Here is a 16,303-nt window from a genome sequence, read left to right on the forward strand (position 1 = left end):
GAAATGCTTAAATATATTGTAAATGTCACAATCACAATTGGCATTAAAAACACTGGTATGACCAAAAGAAAAAATGTGCCAGAAATCAGCATCAGACCTCCATGCCGGTAAATCCTCTAAAATGTAATATAATTTCATGCTTCATATTCTAATCCTGATGTCCCCACAGTTCACATTCATTGTATATAATGAAACAACCATAGGCCGTATTCAGCTCATTGTAAATGGATTAAAGGTCTTTCCCCTTTTTCTAGGGAACAATTTCCACTGATGAGTTCCATAGTATGAGATAGATACATATTCATACCTAGTTGGTTTTTCAAACCATGTGCTGCTTTTTACTTAGCTGTTAAATAGGATTTATGATAAACCCATCTCATTTAAGTCTCTTTTACATGACTTCTGAATTTTCCACTACAATTGAAGCATAGCAGAGTTTGCCTCTGCATAGTTCATGGGCCAGGCCTGTATTCCTGATATACTGGGCAGCCCCAGAACTAATGCTTTCAAAACCTGTACTTGACAAGTAGCAGAATCAACATTGCCATAATAGCATCACAAATTGTGTTGTGGCAATCCTACTAGTAGGCACAGTTGAGGACATGCCAAGACCAAATCCCAGCAAGGTGCCCACTTCTATTACTCCTCCAGTCCTGTTTTTTTTTCTCATCCTTGCCTTTCATTTGCTTCTCTAAGCAAGAGAAAGGAGAAGGAGCAGCAACAACCTCTAATCGCTCTGCTCTCTTCTATTTGGTTGTGCGGCTTTGGTCCATGGGAGAGGGTAAATGAATGGAATAATGTTAGAAAACTGAATATGCCCCCCCCCCCCTGTTAGGGAGGGAAAACCATGGGCTGCCAAAATGAAAAATAAGGTCCACAAACAAATCAGGCCTGAACTCCTTCTAGAAGCCAACATGACTCCAATGAGGCTATCATGCTTTGAGCATATCATAAGATAGCATGACTTATTAGAAAATACAATTATTTTCAGTAAACTTGAAGGCATTAGAAAAGAGGAAGACAGTGTTACAAATGAATTGATTACATCAAGAAAACCATTGCCCTGGTTTTGCAGGAATCATCAGAACTGTTGATGATTTGGACTCTTAAAAGTCTCCCATTCACAGAGTCGCCATATGTTGAATTTAGCTTGAGTGTAATTTACAACAAAAAGAGGAACCACAGGTCGTGTCTTGGATTCAGAAACTTAGACCCCATCTACACTGCCAAATAATACTGTTTGAAACTGCATTAGATGGCCAATGTAGAGCCATATAATACAGTACAATATAGTTTAACTGCATTATATGAGTCAGCACTGACTATATGAGTCTGCACTGATGTCAAATGGGATTTGTTCCCTGGGGCTTCAGCCCACTTGCTCAGTCATCAATCAATCATAGAAAGCACTTATGTGGAGTGCACATGTACATAGTCACATTCTGGCCCATGTACATAGTCACCATTATACACACAGAATTTAAAACCAGGTACCATGAAGAGATCCAGTTCATCCTCTGCTTTCATTAAACTGGGTTATTGGCCCTTCCCACGGACATTAGACTAGCTCCATCATTAATGGTATTCCGCAAAAAAGTGAAAACCTGGTTGTTATGTTATGATGTCAACTGTTTTTTATACTGTGTTATGGTATGGAATTTCTGCTGTTCTTGTTGTGAACCGCTGTGAGTCGCCTAAGGGCTGAGAACAGCGGTATACAAATGAAGTAAATAAATAAATAAATAAATAAATAAATAGGCATGTTAGGACAACTCATGAGAATTTGAATTTCATGTGGAAAAATTCCTCCACACAGTTTTTAAAAGTACATTTTGGACTTGTCTACACTTGCCAGAATATGTGCCTGGATATCCAGGTAATGGGTTTTACCACTCATTGGGAATCGTTGCTGAAGCTCTGGAGCAGTCCTGCACTCCAAGGTTAGTGCAAACAGCTGGACTGCCTCTAATCTGAACCCATCCACTGTCCACAAAGGTCAATGCCACCATCCACTTTCTCTTGTCCATAATTCTATTCTATCACCGCAGTAGACCAAGATCCTCTACACATGGATGTGGCATTAATCACATGGATAAGGTCCTGCTGGGTGATTCACCATCCTCTGTGGCAAATCAGCAGGGCAGTGGCACAATTATGCACCCCAACTCACCCACAGTTATGCACCCCAAAACTTCCCCATGACATGGGGGGAGGCATCGCCATGCAGCTTTCCCCTGTGCCCCTTGGTTTGTAATGGAACACTGGAACCTTCCCGTGTTCCCAGCAGAACATCGTAGGATGCTTGTGCTCCAGTTAAGTCCCAGAGCCCTGTCGAAAGTGACCCTGTGTTGTCTGATGAGCATCGTGGGGCTGTGTGGCTCAACTGGGGTGAAAGTGTCCTTTAGTCCTGCAAATGACTCGTGTGATTAAGTGGCAAGAAAGAATTCAAGAGGGCTCATGGGCCCCACCAGACACTTTTGCTGACATCATCAAAGGATCCTGTGCAACAAGGGGAAATTATCCTTCTTTTCCCTAGTTGCACAGATGCCTTTCTCAATGTCAGCAAAGGCTCCCAATGACAGCCAGGAACTCTCTGTCAGTGGCACCAGGGGGCATCCAAGCAGGGCAAAACTGTTTTCAGTCTGACTTGATGGCATGTACTCCATCACAAGATTGAGATGGGAAGTGTACCCATCCCAGGGCTGGTTAGATTTTAGGCTATATGTAAATTCACTCTTAATGGTGAAAAATTAAGGTAGCCAATGGGCATGGGAAACTTGAGGCTGTGACAGAAATCATGTGATGCTATAATCTGGGTCAAGATGAGTAAAACTCTTATTGCGCGTAGAATTCTAATATGCCTAGTTCTGGCCAGTGTTTTACATTGCTTAGAAGTTCCCTGGTAGCATGAAAAGTTTTGTTATCTCCCTGTTTTGCTGCTATTATTGCAGTTTTCCTCCCCTGTCAGAGTTGTTTTGTGTTCCAGCTATACAATGGAAGTTTCAGAGCAATTCTGTACAACTGAGTAATCACAGCTGATGACAGATTGAACCCAAGGGACCAGTAGCATTCAGTGTTACTCATTCAGGCATTTTCTTCCTATTAACCAAACACATATTGGGCTATTACATCAACAGTAAATTGCTTGCCATTTAACTTCTTTCACTGACAGAACATTCAAGAGTTTTATTTGGAAAGTAAAATAATTTTATGTGAATTTTCAGCCATTTTCTTCCTATCTCAAAAGGCACTTGTTTTTTCCTCAGCCAAGTAAAGGGTAACCATAAATATAGCACTGAATGGTATTGGTCCCTGAGGCTTAATCTGCTTGCTGGTTATGGCATGAAACTGTGAGTCAATGGCAGTTTATGGCATTGGTTCAGCTACGGGAATTCCTAAAGGTATAGTTAGTTCTACCCTGAGATAAATTTAGTATGATCCTCATATTAATGATTTTCTGCACAACCTTTCCTGTTTCATTTATTGATTATGCTGAATTTAGATACCCTGGCATATTAACCTTTTTCTAAAATGGAACTGCATGAAAGTGGTATCCATATAGCAATGATATCAATGTGAGTAGTGTACCATTTCAAGCTAATAAGGCCATTGGGAATCTCCCTGCATTGCTTACTGGATCGTCTTTTTAAAATCTATGATAATAATTCCTTGGTGACAAGCTAGTATTTGTAAAATCTAGCTGAGCAATATATATCCTTTAAATATAATAATGCTCAGACAAAATTTCTGTCTCCTTTTAAGAAAACAAATGACAATGCAAATGAAACTCAGAGCTAGAGCTAGCACAGGAAGCTGTATAAAGAGCAAATGTGTGAAGCCTGCCTTTTAATTGGGAAATTGTCAAAAGAAGAGCATAATTCTCCATTCCTCCCATCCCTGAACAATAGAATGTTGAGCAAAGGTGCCTTACCTCTCATTTTTCACATACTATTTCCTTGCATGGAGCTGAAAAGGGTATGCAGTTGGAAGCACCCTCAAGGGAAGAGAACACATTTGATCCCCTTCTTACAGTGAAAGGTGGCACCAATAAGCAATAAAATAGCTCAAGTCAAGCCCGCAGACATCTTGGAAGGATCTGTACTTATAGAATGATTGAGAGAGAAGACGAAAGGGGGAAGGAGGAAGAGAAGAAGGAAAGAGAAGACGAGAGGAGAATTTTTCAAAAGAATACCTTGAAAAATTACATTATTTCATTAATAAATTAATTACAAGTGTTTAGCTTTCTCAGAATTGTGTGCTTTGTTTGTAATTTCAAATGTCAAATTTTAGAAGAGGTTGTGTGTATATAGTTTTTGGAACAATGAATCAAATACAGTCAGCTCCTCACATTTGCTGGGGTTAGGGGCACAAGACCTCCATGAAAGTAGAAATAACATGAATTAAAAAATCTTTTTTTAAAACCCAAGAGATCACTCTGTAGGAATCTCTAGGTCCTCAAGTACAACTCTATTCATGAACTGTAGTTTCCTCAAGATACCATATTAATCAAATCCCTCAATAATCAAATCCACAAAAGTTAAAGCTACAAATGTGTTGGGTTGACAATATTTATCTTGCCTAGAAAGATACAAAGTTCCTTCAAACCTGCAAGACATATTGGTTTAAATCATTGTCTTTTTAAAAAATCAGTTTATTTTCAGCTGCAAACTTTAACGGTTTCCCCTTTTTTCCTTTCTTTCGTTAACTTTAGAGATCTGCCTTTTGACCAAGGGCCGACGCACTGCCAGTGTGAAAGCAGACACATACTGCCGGCTATATTCTCTCTCTGTGGACAACTTCAATGAGGTCCTGGAGGAGTACCCCATGATGAGAAGAGCCTTTGAAACTGTGGCCATTGACAGGCTGGACAGGATAGGTATGCATTTCTTCTCATGCTCATTTTCATTTTCTTTTCTGTTGAACCATACATTAATCTTTATTTCTTTGGGGGTCAAAAAAAGTAACACTTTGCCTTATTCCATGCTGATGTTTTTAAAGGTGGGATTAGAGATGTGAAATTTTGAGTGGAGGGAGAGGAAACTTTTTGGAGCAAATAGTTTCTTCTGGTTTTTTCCCCATTAAAATATGATGGCAAGGGAATAGAGTAATGAATATTTTCATGTATTATGAAGAATAAATGTTTAAATGTTTTGTGCAATCATTATTGAAAACTAGTAAGAGAAAGAATTTATGCAAAACTGTATAGCATCAGATCATTGCAAATCCTAGTCCTTGGGTTTCTGCACGTTGGAAATGACATGAGCTTCTGCTGGCTTGAAAATATACCCAAGTACAAAAAGACATAGTTTAGAGTCTTTTGCAAACATCACTTTTAACCCCACCCCAAAGAGTACAACAAATAAGGGCTAGTAGCTGGAAAATGGAAAGAAATAGATAATCTGAAGCATTCTACAGAAGTATCAAGTGGTTTCAGCTTCAGTTCACTTCCTTTCTGTAAAAATGATTCTCTTGGATCTAAATTGGCTCAGGTGGATGAAACATGGTGGAAGGGGTTGCCATGTTTCACACACCCTAGAAGGTTTTTGATAACAAAAAGAATTGCAGGAAAGGAAAATACATTGATATCCACAAGCATGCTATAGAAGTATCAAGTGGTTTAGAACACCATGGCCCACATCCTAGATTTACTGTCCTAATTCTGCAGTTTTGCTCCATGCATAGCTATTCTATGCCTTGTGGAGAGGAGATAGGTTCAAAGAAGCATCTGGTTATGTCCAGATGCAAAATGTTTGCAGCACTACTCTCAGAGCCCTTCCAGACAGACCAATATCATGTGACTTGTCTCGGGTTTACCTGAAGTGTTCAAATGATGCCCCAGGTAAACCTGAATTAATCCAAAGTAAACTGGGATTTCCCAGTTTACTCTAGATTAATTAAACACCTGGAAAGGTCCGGACCTTAATGTAATGTGTGGACTCTGTGAGGACTGACTCCCGGGATCACTTCCTCGATCCTGGGGATAAATCCACACAGTGATCCCAGTTCTTTGAGCTCAGAGCTCAGAGGAATGAGATGCTTCCCCCACCCTCTCCTCCCAGCCCCCCCTTTAGCCCCTGAAATTACCCGAGGGGCCTAGTTGCAAGCTTGGGTTCTTCTGTTGACAGCTCCTGGCCCAAAAAATGATTTGTTGGGAGATTTGGGGGGTCCCCTCTCCTCCACCCCCCAGCCTCATGTGTCATTTTGATATGCCAGGAGGGACCTGAGCATGCAGCCAGGCCCCTTGGGTAAGTTTTGGAGCTGAAAAGGGGGGACTGGGGGCTGGCTCCATGCTTTCCTGGATCAACTTCTGATTGAACACCCCCCCCCCCGGGAAAGCCCAGGGTTTGGGGTCGTGGTGAGTACTGAAGTCCAGTAGGAACTGGAATATAATATCCGAGTTTCTCTCAGGATCTTGTAATGTCTGGAAGGACCTTCAGAAGAACCTTACTGGATTTAGGCACTGCTATGATCATTTTGTGTTTTGCTATGTAGTCTAAGCCAATCACTTCTCCAATATTGCCCCCACAAGCATTGATTGGACATGGAGGTCTTCTAGGACAGTAGAGTAATCTGGAGTGGAGAAGGAGAGGGTGGACACTGCAGAAGAAGGAAAGGAAAGCACCCAGAAAATTACATACTTAAGGGAATCCTATATGTGTGTTTGCCACCAATGAAATGAAAGCCAATGTGCATGTGAAGGAGGGGATCCTGAAATTTTTCTAGGGGCCTTATCTGATTAGGATTTTTAAGTGCTGGCTTCCGCTTTCAATCATGTAGCTGCCTTCTGCAGAACTCTGAGGCTTGTAGTTTAGGGAATCCGAGGATCTCTCTGGAAGAGATTTCCAAAAGCCCGCCCAAAAGTATAGGCCCTATAATTCAGCAGGAAGCAGCCATGCTATTGAAAGTGGGCGCCAGCACTTTAAAACACTTAATGTGATATCGTCCTAGTACTCTTATTAAAATAACATGTAATGGGGTGATCACTGACTATAGTCTGGTGCCACTGTATGCGTTATAGCCATTGTTTTCAATTACCCCATGTGGAGGACTTGTAGAACAATTCACCTGCCTTCACAGACTGAACAATGTTCTTCTTTCATGATTGTGTGTTTCTCTTAGTTTTTTAAAGGGTACTCTAAAAAGTTATATTTTATACATATTATAGAACCATAGCAACCAAAAGCACTTGTGCATGCAAATATTGACAATGGATAAGTATTTGCTATATGCCTTTTTTTTGCCTTGCATTCTAGTACCAAATAAGGTAATGCCAATTCTTTTCAGCTCAGTTTTCATTACATTTCCCATTTTAACCCATAAAGCCCATTTCAGTTTACTTAGGAGAGCTGTGTCCCATAATCAGACATATCATTCTCTTAATCTAGGCCGTTGAAGACTTCTCCAGTATTTAGTGTATAATATTCTGGCTCTTGCAGTCAGATAATACAGCGTCCCTTCTTTTACTTCAGGTAATACTGCTTTTAATATTTTCAAGAGGAATATTATAGTGTCTAAGCTCATTTTTCTTCCAAATTAGAGAAGCTCTCAGTATCTGCTTCTAAAAATTTCTTGTATAAATATAACTCACCAACAGTTTTCTAAATCCACCACAGAGCCTTTCTTCTGAAATCAGGTGCAGAAATAATTGCTAATCTGCATGGTGAGCTAATTCAACTATTGGAAATCAGTTTCTGCATTTAAGGCCCTTCAGTTGTTTAGCTGATTGTTCTGGTTCACAGCCACATAACCTCCTACACAACTATAAATCTGAGACAGAACAATTCCATATAAAAATGTGTGCTCAGATCAGAGCTTGAGAAAGGCTACATTGTTGAACAACAACTCTCAGAGATGGGTGAGGGGATCTAGGAATTAACATCTGAAAAAGTACATTTTCCAAGCTTTGATGCAAGTATACCTGTGCTGAATTTTTTCCTCTGCTACAAATACCATGTATTCAAAATGCATCTATTTGGCAGGGACACGCACAATTGATCTTCTGTCACTTTTCTGCTGCTTTTAGAATGTTCCAGTTGTTGTCTCCTCCTCCCACTTTTGTCTTTCTTAGTCTTCAACTTGCTTTATACTGGGTTTAAAGTACAAAAGCAGTTTTCATGCAGATAAGACTATATCTACATGCCCAAAAGGTAATGGGTCCCCCACTCAGCTGCTGAGGAAGTCTAGGCAAATCACAGCTGGATTCACAGCAGAAGCACTGCATCCAGTTGTTAGTGCAATCCAAGAGGACACAGGAGTGATCCTTGGGTTTTGGTTTTGTTTTTGTTTTTTTGGAGGTGTGGATAGTTGGATGTAGTTGGAACTGATCCAACCCACTGTCCATTCTTCCAACAGATCCACAGCTTTATCACTGCTAACAAGCAGTTCCTTATCAGAGGCTTGCTAGTGACATTCCTCCTGGCAAGGTCACACCAAGGCAACCCACCATGTGATCTGGAAATGCCACCTCACCAGAAAGCCACTGGCAGGCACAACAATGGCAACCACAATGCAGCCTTAGTCCAACCAGCCATGTGGATAGCCAGAGGGCTCCAGGAATGCCCCCTGCATTGCAGTGCTTTAAATTGGATTACAGGGAGAAGGGGACAGAATGTTGCCCTTCATAATAGGCTCAAGCAAAAGTAAATTGTTGGAGGCTTTTGTGTTCTTTCTCATTAGCAGCTTTTCCCATCTTTACAAGAAGCTGATGTTGCTTGGCCACACATGTCTCTGTTTCTACTTGTAAAACATTGGGGAATATACAATATAAAGAGTATATTTCTAATTTTTTAAGAGCTACAGAAAGGGCTTATTTGTACATGCAGCCTCTTTATGGGCAACACATCCTGGGATGCCCATGTGAACATGTAGTATTATTGTGGCATCGAATTGTGCCATTTTGTAAACCGCCCTCAGGCTGAGAAGGGCGGTATAGAAATATAGCAAATAAATAAATAGAACTATTTGGTCACACCAGCTGAAAGTCTATCTATGAAGAGCCCCATGCCACTGCAAGCATGCAGTGCTTTTCAAACTAGAAAGGAATGCCAGAATCCTGATCGTGAAAAATGCTGATATTCCACCAGCATATGTCACTTTAGAGGCAGGGTGGAAGGAGGTACTCATTATCTCCCTTAGTCACTGCCCTTAATCACAAGATAAGCAGTATCCCCGTTGCGGAGCGTACCCCCAAGGATTGAGAGGTTCCCAATTTTGCAGCTGAGTAATAGGAGAGTTGCTTTCCTAGACCTCCATTGAGTACAGCCAGAGGGTTATGGTCTGCCTGCATGGATAAAGTATTTCCATCCGTTACTCCTTTCCACCAAATACCAAGGATGCCATCCTGCCCCTAAACCATTGCCTGTTAGCAGTGATGGACTTGATGAGGGCTAATAAATTGAAATTAAATCTAGACAAGACAGAGGCACTCCTGGTCAGTCAGAAGGCAGATCATAGTGTGAGATTAGATCCTGTGTTGGATGGGGTAACACACCCCCCCCTCCCCGAAGACACAGGTTTGCAGTCTGGGGGTGATTCTGGACTCATTGCTGTCCCTGGAACCCCAGGTGCGCCAGCTGCACCCATACCTTGGGCGGCCAGACTTGGCCATGGAAATCCACGCCTTAGTCACATCCCACCTAGACTACTGCAATGCTCTCTATGTGGGTCTGCTTTTGAAGACAGTTCAGAAGCTTCAACTGGTTCAGAGATCAGCAACCAGATTACTAACTGGAGCCCCATACAGGGAGAGATCCATTCCCATGCTATTGCAGCTCCACTGTCTGCCAGTCTGCTTCTGGGCTAAATGCAATGTACTGGCTATTACCTTTAAAGCCCCGAATGACTCAGGTCCAGGCTATTTGACTAACCACATCTCCACCTACAAACCAACTCAGACACTGCGGCCGTTGGAGGAGGCCCCGCTTTTGGTCCCACCCCCATCTCAAGCATGGCTGGTGGGAATGAGAGAGAGGGCCTTCTCCGTGATGGCCCACCTCCTCTGGGACTCCCTCCCTAAAGAAGTAAAGCTGGCCCCCTTCCTTTTCTCTTTCAAAAAAAGAAACAGCTGAAAACCTATCTTTGCTCACAAGCTTATGGAGAGGAGGGGGAGTAGAGGAAGAGAAACTATGACCAGAATGCTGATTAGATAGTATAAATGCAGTTGGGCCTTGTTAGATAACAGCCCATTTAACAACTTTGGCCCTACAATCTATGCACACATCTGTGAACCTTCGTATTGTTTTGATATGTTAATTCAGATGTTCTATGTTTAAGTTCTATGTTAGTTATAATTTTCAATTATGTTTTATTTACATTATAATTGTTATGCTTATGTTGCTCTTTAGGTGGGGTTATTTTGAATTTTTATATTTGTATTTACTGCTATTGAGGCATTGAATGTTTGCCTTTTTGTTTGTTGGAATCCACCCTGAGTCCTCCAGGGGAGATAGAGTGGAATATAAATAAAGTTGTTGTTGTTGTTGTTGTTGTTATTATTATTATTATTATTATTATTATTATTATTATTATTATTATAAGAGCCATTGACCACCACATATGAAGCCTACACAGAACAATATTTAGCAATATTCAAAAGAGAATTAAATCAACATTCAAGGAAAGGGCTTCATTTTCTTTATCCTGCTGCTCAAGAGAAAAGTGGTAAATTTTGAGTTTCTTCTGTACATGGATGGTCTCTACAGGAAACAGAATTCTAAAGAGTCTGAGTTCTCACTCACATAGAGAGCCTGCCTGCATAGAAGTGGCTCTTCTAGTCATTGTTTTCATGTTGGCAAAGTAGAATGCTCCCTTTGTAGTATGCTACCCAAAGTAGCATGTCCAAGTTCAAATTTGATTTCACCTCCCACAAATTGATAAAAGGAGTGGAACTATTCAACTCAACTATAATTCAGACATCACATTATTCCTTCAGTTTGGCATTGCCAGAGATTCATCAGAAAATGTGAAATCATGATTCACTGTTACAATATTGTTATGGCAAAAAAATAGTTTGAGAGCAGAGGATTCAGACTGCATGCATCCTCTGTTCTGTAACAGCATACAAGGTATTCCTTTTATATGCAGTGACTCTTGTTACACAACCAGGTACTACATAATATGGGCTGAGTTCATATTAGTTCACAGACATGTGGAAAGATTACTTCTCTCAATCTGGTGGTCACTGCTTACCAATGTTTAATAATTAGTTCCAGGAAATGTGTTAAATGGGCACATGTATTTATAACTTACATAACATGTTTAGCATTTGGGAAATTAGGACACTTGGCAAGGAGAGAGATGGGCTCTTTTAACACTTAAAATTGAATCATTCCATTTCCTTTTGTGTGTGTGTGTTTGGCGGAGCCACAGAAACTTATTATTCAACCATAGACTATATTTGCTCATTGAAAATCAAGTGATTCATATACTAATGAAACTGAAATGCCCAGCAGCCAGAATATATTTGACATTGTATGATAGGGGCTTTTATTACAGCTGTGTGGTGCAAAATGAGGACTTTTGAGCATCTAATGTATCTGTGCTAAAGCTTGAAAAGGTTTCTTTTTAGATTGCAACTCATGACCCAGCCAGCTATGGTAATCAGCCATGCTTGCTAAGAAATTCTGGAAATTGTAGTCCAAAAATGACTTCTTTAAGTTCTGATCCCTGTATATTTATGAATTTAAGGACTTTGTTCCTGGATGTTTCTCTGCCTGATTGTCCCACTCAACAGGGTTTCCTAAACCTCTGTAGCATTTTTCAGTGGGCTGAGGAGAAGTAAGTTGTTGTATGAAATATGGGGCAAAGAAGACCAATTACTGTAGTTATACATTCTTAAAGCTGGAATGAAACAACTGCAGAAGCATATCTATATGCATGTGCATGTTTGTACACACTCCCCCTTGTCAACTGAGGAAGAACCACATAGTGACAGGGATAGAGCAACTTTGCTTTCCTGGCAGCCATAATTTACATAGAATGCCACTTGTTTTTTCAGGCGAGGTAAACAAATTCTGCCAATAGCCTAAATCCTGTTGTTAGCCCTGAATAGAATAGATCCAATGACTCAATGGAATTTACCTATATGTTGATTCACCATTCAAAAACAGACTGAATGATTCTACTCTAGCTAGCCAATGAGTGTTAGTCTTAGTGGCCAATGGGAAGCATTAGGTGCAATGGAGTACTATATTTTATTGCACCTAATGGAGTATGTAAAGCATTAGGAATTGTTAATTTAAATTATAAGCCGACTTAAAAGATCTTCTGGCAGGAGAACCTTCCCTTTGGTAATCCCACCGCTTGCCAAACAAAAGTGTAAAAAGAATGGGAATTATTCTAACAATCCCAACACTGTATCACCACTTGTAAAAGATTCTTATATACATTCAATTAAGTGTTTGGAGGCTGTTGAGACTTTGTCACCAACACACTATTTTCTGAGGTAATGTTCTGTGATCACTGGCTACCACCACACTTAAAAGGAATTTTTAGCTTCTGGTTTGGCAAGAGGTTTAAATAAGCTGTGTTGTGCTAGATTCACACTCAGGGCTCTGAACTCTGAGGTAAATAACATTCAGATTATTTTTAATAAACGCTGCCACCAACCTTAAACTCCTGTTTCTCTAAACTGCTATGGAACTATTCCACATAGAGGTACTCTTGAGACCATTGTTGTTCAACAAAAAACAAAGTTGTTTATTTATGAGAACTTCAACAATACAGGCACTTAAGTTTAACGGTTGCGGTAATGAGTTGGAGCGTATGGTTACTTTAAAAACAGTTCAAGGCTTAGTTTCAAAAACAACCCTTCGCTCCCACAGGAATCTAGCAGACTTCCCTCTGACTAGGCTTCCTTAAAACTCTAGACAGTCCTTTCCCTTGGATCTTTCTATTCTCTATACCAGCTATTCTACCTAATAGCTATTTATCTTTACTAACTAACCAACTCTTGGCTTCACTAACACTTCTTCTCCTAGTTCTCCCAAAGCCTAACTTCCCTCTTCAATACACAAACCCTCACTCCACTCTTCAAACACCAGACCCTGACTGAGTGGTCAGATTTTAAAATGTCCCCTTTCAGGCAATTTTTTTCCTGCACTCTAGCTAAGCTCCACCCACTTTCTCCCAGCCAATTACACAGCTTTTCCACATTTCCCTCCAGGCTGCTCCTAAGCTCTGCCCCCTCTGGGAAATGGGTACTCTAAGATGGCTGCCTCCATGCAGCTTCTCATAAAATGGCTGCCGAAATTCATGGGCCTACTTTTTGAGCTTTCCCCTGGCCTAAAAGGTAGGCAATTCATCACAGAGTACAAAAAGAAGAGAGGATTATTGAGTCAGCCATTGTAGGGTTTCCAAGAGGCATCTATTTTGAGAAACATGCTCTTGCACTAGATGGGCATCTTGTATGACACAGCAAAGTTTTTCTTAATATGATGTATATCAATTTTTCCATACTTATTTTATGAGAGTGAAAGTAAAAAAAAAAGATGGGTTGAAGGTCAGTGCTAGAATGACATTCAGTCTGTTACATAACACTGGTAATCCCAATCATTATATCAGTGGTTCTCAACCTGTGGATCCCTAGATGTTTTGGCCTTCAACTCCTAGAAATCCTAACAGCTGGTAAATTGGCAGGGATTTCTGGGAGTTGTAGGCCAAAAAACCTGAGGATCCACAGTTTGAGAACCACTGCATTATATCAATAATTCTCTGCCTCACCCAGGGTTTAGAGAAGTTTCTTTTTTGAACTGCAAATGTCCAGAATCTCCCCAGTAGCATAATTGCATTGGTTGGGGATTATCAACATTTGGGGCCTCACCTTAGAGAGTTATAGTGCTGTGATTACATCTTAGCTGCCATGGCAGTATCACATGGAATTCTGGTATTTGTAGTTTAGAGGAAGTTAAATTCCAGACACACAACTCTTGTATCTCACCAAACTACAAACTCCAAGATTCTATACAATGTTGCCATGGCAGATAAAATGGAATTGTAACACTGATTGCACAATGTGAAATCAAATTGTAATTTTTAAAAGTAACATTCTAAATCACTATATTCAGCTAATACTATCCTCATGTCTATTTCTTGGGCAAATTAAGGGGAAAGGGCAGGGTATGAAATCAATGTGGATATTTGTCTTAATTATTTTAGACAGTGCCTTATATGATTTTAATGAAAAAAGTATTTTTTTAACCTGCTATCATGTCAAAGAATTGTTAACTTACATGCCATGTTATATCCATTTCATCCTCAAAGGAAAGAAGAATTCTATTCTGCTCCAAAAATTCCAAAAAGATCTCAACACTGGAGTTTTCAACAACCAGGAGAGTGAAATTTTGAAGCAGATTGTGAAACACGACCGCGAGATGGTGCAGACTGTAGGGCCAGTCCTTTTGCAACAAATGCCCGCTCTGAATTCAGCAACCGCCTCAGCAATCAGGACACAGTCTCCACCTGTATATTCAATGACAAGCCTCTCCCACGGGAGCCTAAATTCTCCAACACCGAGCACCCAGACACCTCAGCAAGCTGCCATTTTCTCACCTTGCTCCTACTCGTCTGCAATCTGCAGCCCCCCAGTACAAAGCCCTCTAGCCACTGGGCGAACTTTTCAGTATGCGACCCCTACAGCATCACAGTTGTCACTGCTGCAGCAGCAACAGTCACAGCAACTGCAGCAACAACAGCCCCAACAACCTCTGCAGCAAATGCCTAGCACATCACAGAAAAGTGATGTCCACAAGAGCACACAAGCTCTTCACAATGCTAGTCTGACAAGGGAGGTGAGACCCCTTTCGGCCTCACAGCCTTCTTTGCCCCACGAGATTTCAATGATGATTGCAAGACCTCATCCAACTGTGGGAGAATCTTTAGCCTCCATTCCTCAACCACTGTCCGGTTTCCAAAGCACAGGCCTTCAGCCTGGGAGCAAAGGCACAGTCCCCCAAAGAGTTGCCCTCTTTCGCCAGATGTCTTCGGGAGCAATTCCCCCAACGCGAGGAGCTGCACCATCAGCGACCACATTGCAAAGGGATTCTTCCACAGTCTTAAATACTGAACTAGAGGGAGACAAACCACGGTTTGCTTCAAACTTATGATTCATGCAGACCATAAATAAAATCAGAGATGTTGACATAAACAATGGTCACTCCTGGAAAAAGTGTTTTAACTTAATGTCCAATTAGACCCCAGCTGTCTACCATGAAAAGGAGAACTTTAGACAGACTTATCCCTTGAAATCGAATGTACAAGATACAGACAGACAGTCAGAAGAAGAAAAAAGAGAAACCCAAATGGCCTCTCATGTCTCCCTTGCTTAGAAATTTTTAAATGAGTCTATAAACATTGGTTGTTATGTTGTTTATTTTTAAACCTGATTAAAAACATGAAGAGATTTCTTGGTACAGTTCTTGTTAAGTTCTATGGCAAAATAACAATGACAGTATTGTCAATTGCAGGAACTAAGCCTCAAAATAAATTTAAAAATAATAGCAACAAGATTCTTAGAACATCTATAATCTTGGATTTGGCACCTGTTGACCTTTTCTTAATCAAAAATAATTGAGAAATTTCCCATTTTAGAGGTCCAGATTCCATTTCTGGTGCTTTTATATTCAGGTTTAGATTGAAGGATCAATGACATACTCACTGTCAGCGGAGGTTGGTCTAGCCATACTGTTTACATGGGATAAAATCTATCTTTAGAATTGCTCTTCTGTTTTAGAAAGCTGGGTGGACTTTTATCTTCATATGAGGAAGGGAGAATTAACAAAAACTCATTAATCCTAATGTAAATAACTTTTTAGACCCAAATACTAATAATAACAACAAAAATAGTTCCTGTGTGGTGTACCATTGCAAAGTATTTGTTTAGAAATTTAGTTTCAGCTATTCACGCCAAAATGTAACATTTTAAAATTTTACAAACTATAACATGCAACACAACTATAATGCAATGGCTTGAGACCTACAATGCTACTTTTACATGCAGTGTTTTTATGCAAATTTGTATGCTTGATCCTGCTATGTGTACTTCACCAGTACCACCATGTCTTTCTTCTTTTTCCTCAAAATGTTCCACGCATGCTTGGAAATTTAATTTAATTTAATTTAATTTTTAAAAAAGGTTTGTATAAGACAAATCAAAAGATGAACAATTAGAGCACCCCACAAGCCAGTACAATTAGTAGATTCAATCAGCATTTTTATGAACAATCCCAAATATATCTTCTTAAGTTTGGAAAATGTTTAATGTGAATTGATGCTTTCTGCTTTTCATTTCCTGTAATGCTGACATTGA

General features: G+C 40.2%; 1 protein-coding gene across 2 annotated transcripts in view; it reads left to right on the forward strand.

Moving 5' to 3' along the window:
- HCN1 (hyperpolarization activated cyclic nucleotide gated potassium channel 1) overlaps positions 1–15,397 on the forward strand; it is a 214,072-nt gene extending 198,675 nt beyond the window's left edge. Inside the window, exons 7-9 of one of the 2 annotated variants that reach the window (XR_009630579.2) lie at positions 4,712–4,876; positions 7,386–7,469; positions 14,260–14,347. Coding sequence is in view for 1 of the 2 variants with exons in the window: in XM_060761466.2 (XP_060617449.2) it covers positions 4,712–4,876; positions 14,260–15,101 (1,007 nt within the window). In the remaining variant the exon portion in view is untranslated. Of the gene's footprint in view, positions 1–4,711; positions 4,877–7,385; positions 7,470–14,259 lie in introns of both variants that reach the window. The other variant, XM_060761466.2, reaches the window with a different exon arrangement.
- The last annotated feature ends 906 nt before the right edge of the window (positions 15,398–16,303 follow it).

The sequence above is a fragment of the Anolis sagrei genome, chromosome 2 (assembly GCF_037176765.1).
Source record: "Anolis sagrei isolate rAnoSag1 chromosome 2, rAnoSag1.mat, whole genome shotgun sequence".
NCBI classification, from domain to species: Eukaryota; Metazoa; Chordata; class Lepidosauria; order Squamata; family Dactyloidae; genus Anolis; species Anolis sagrei.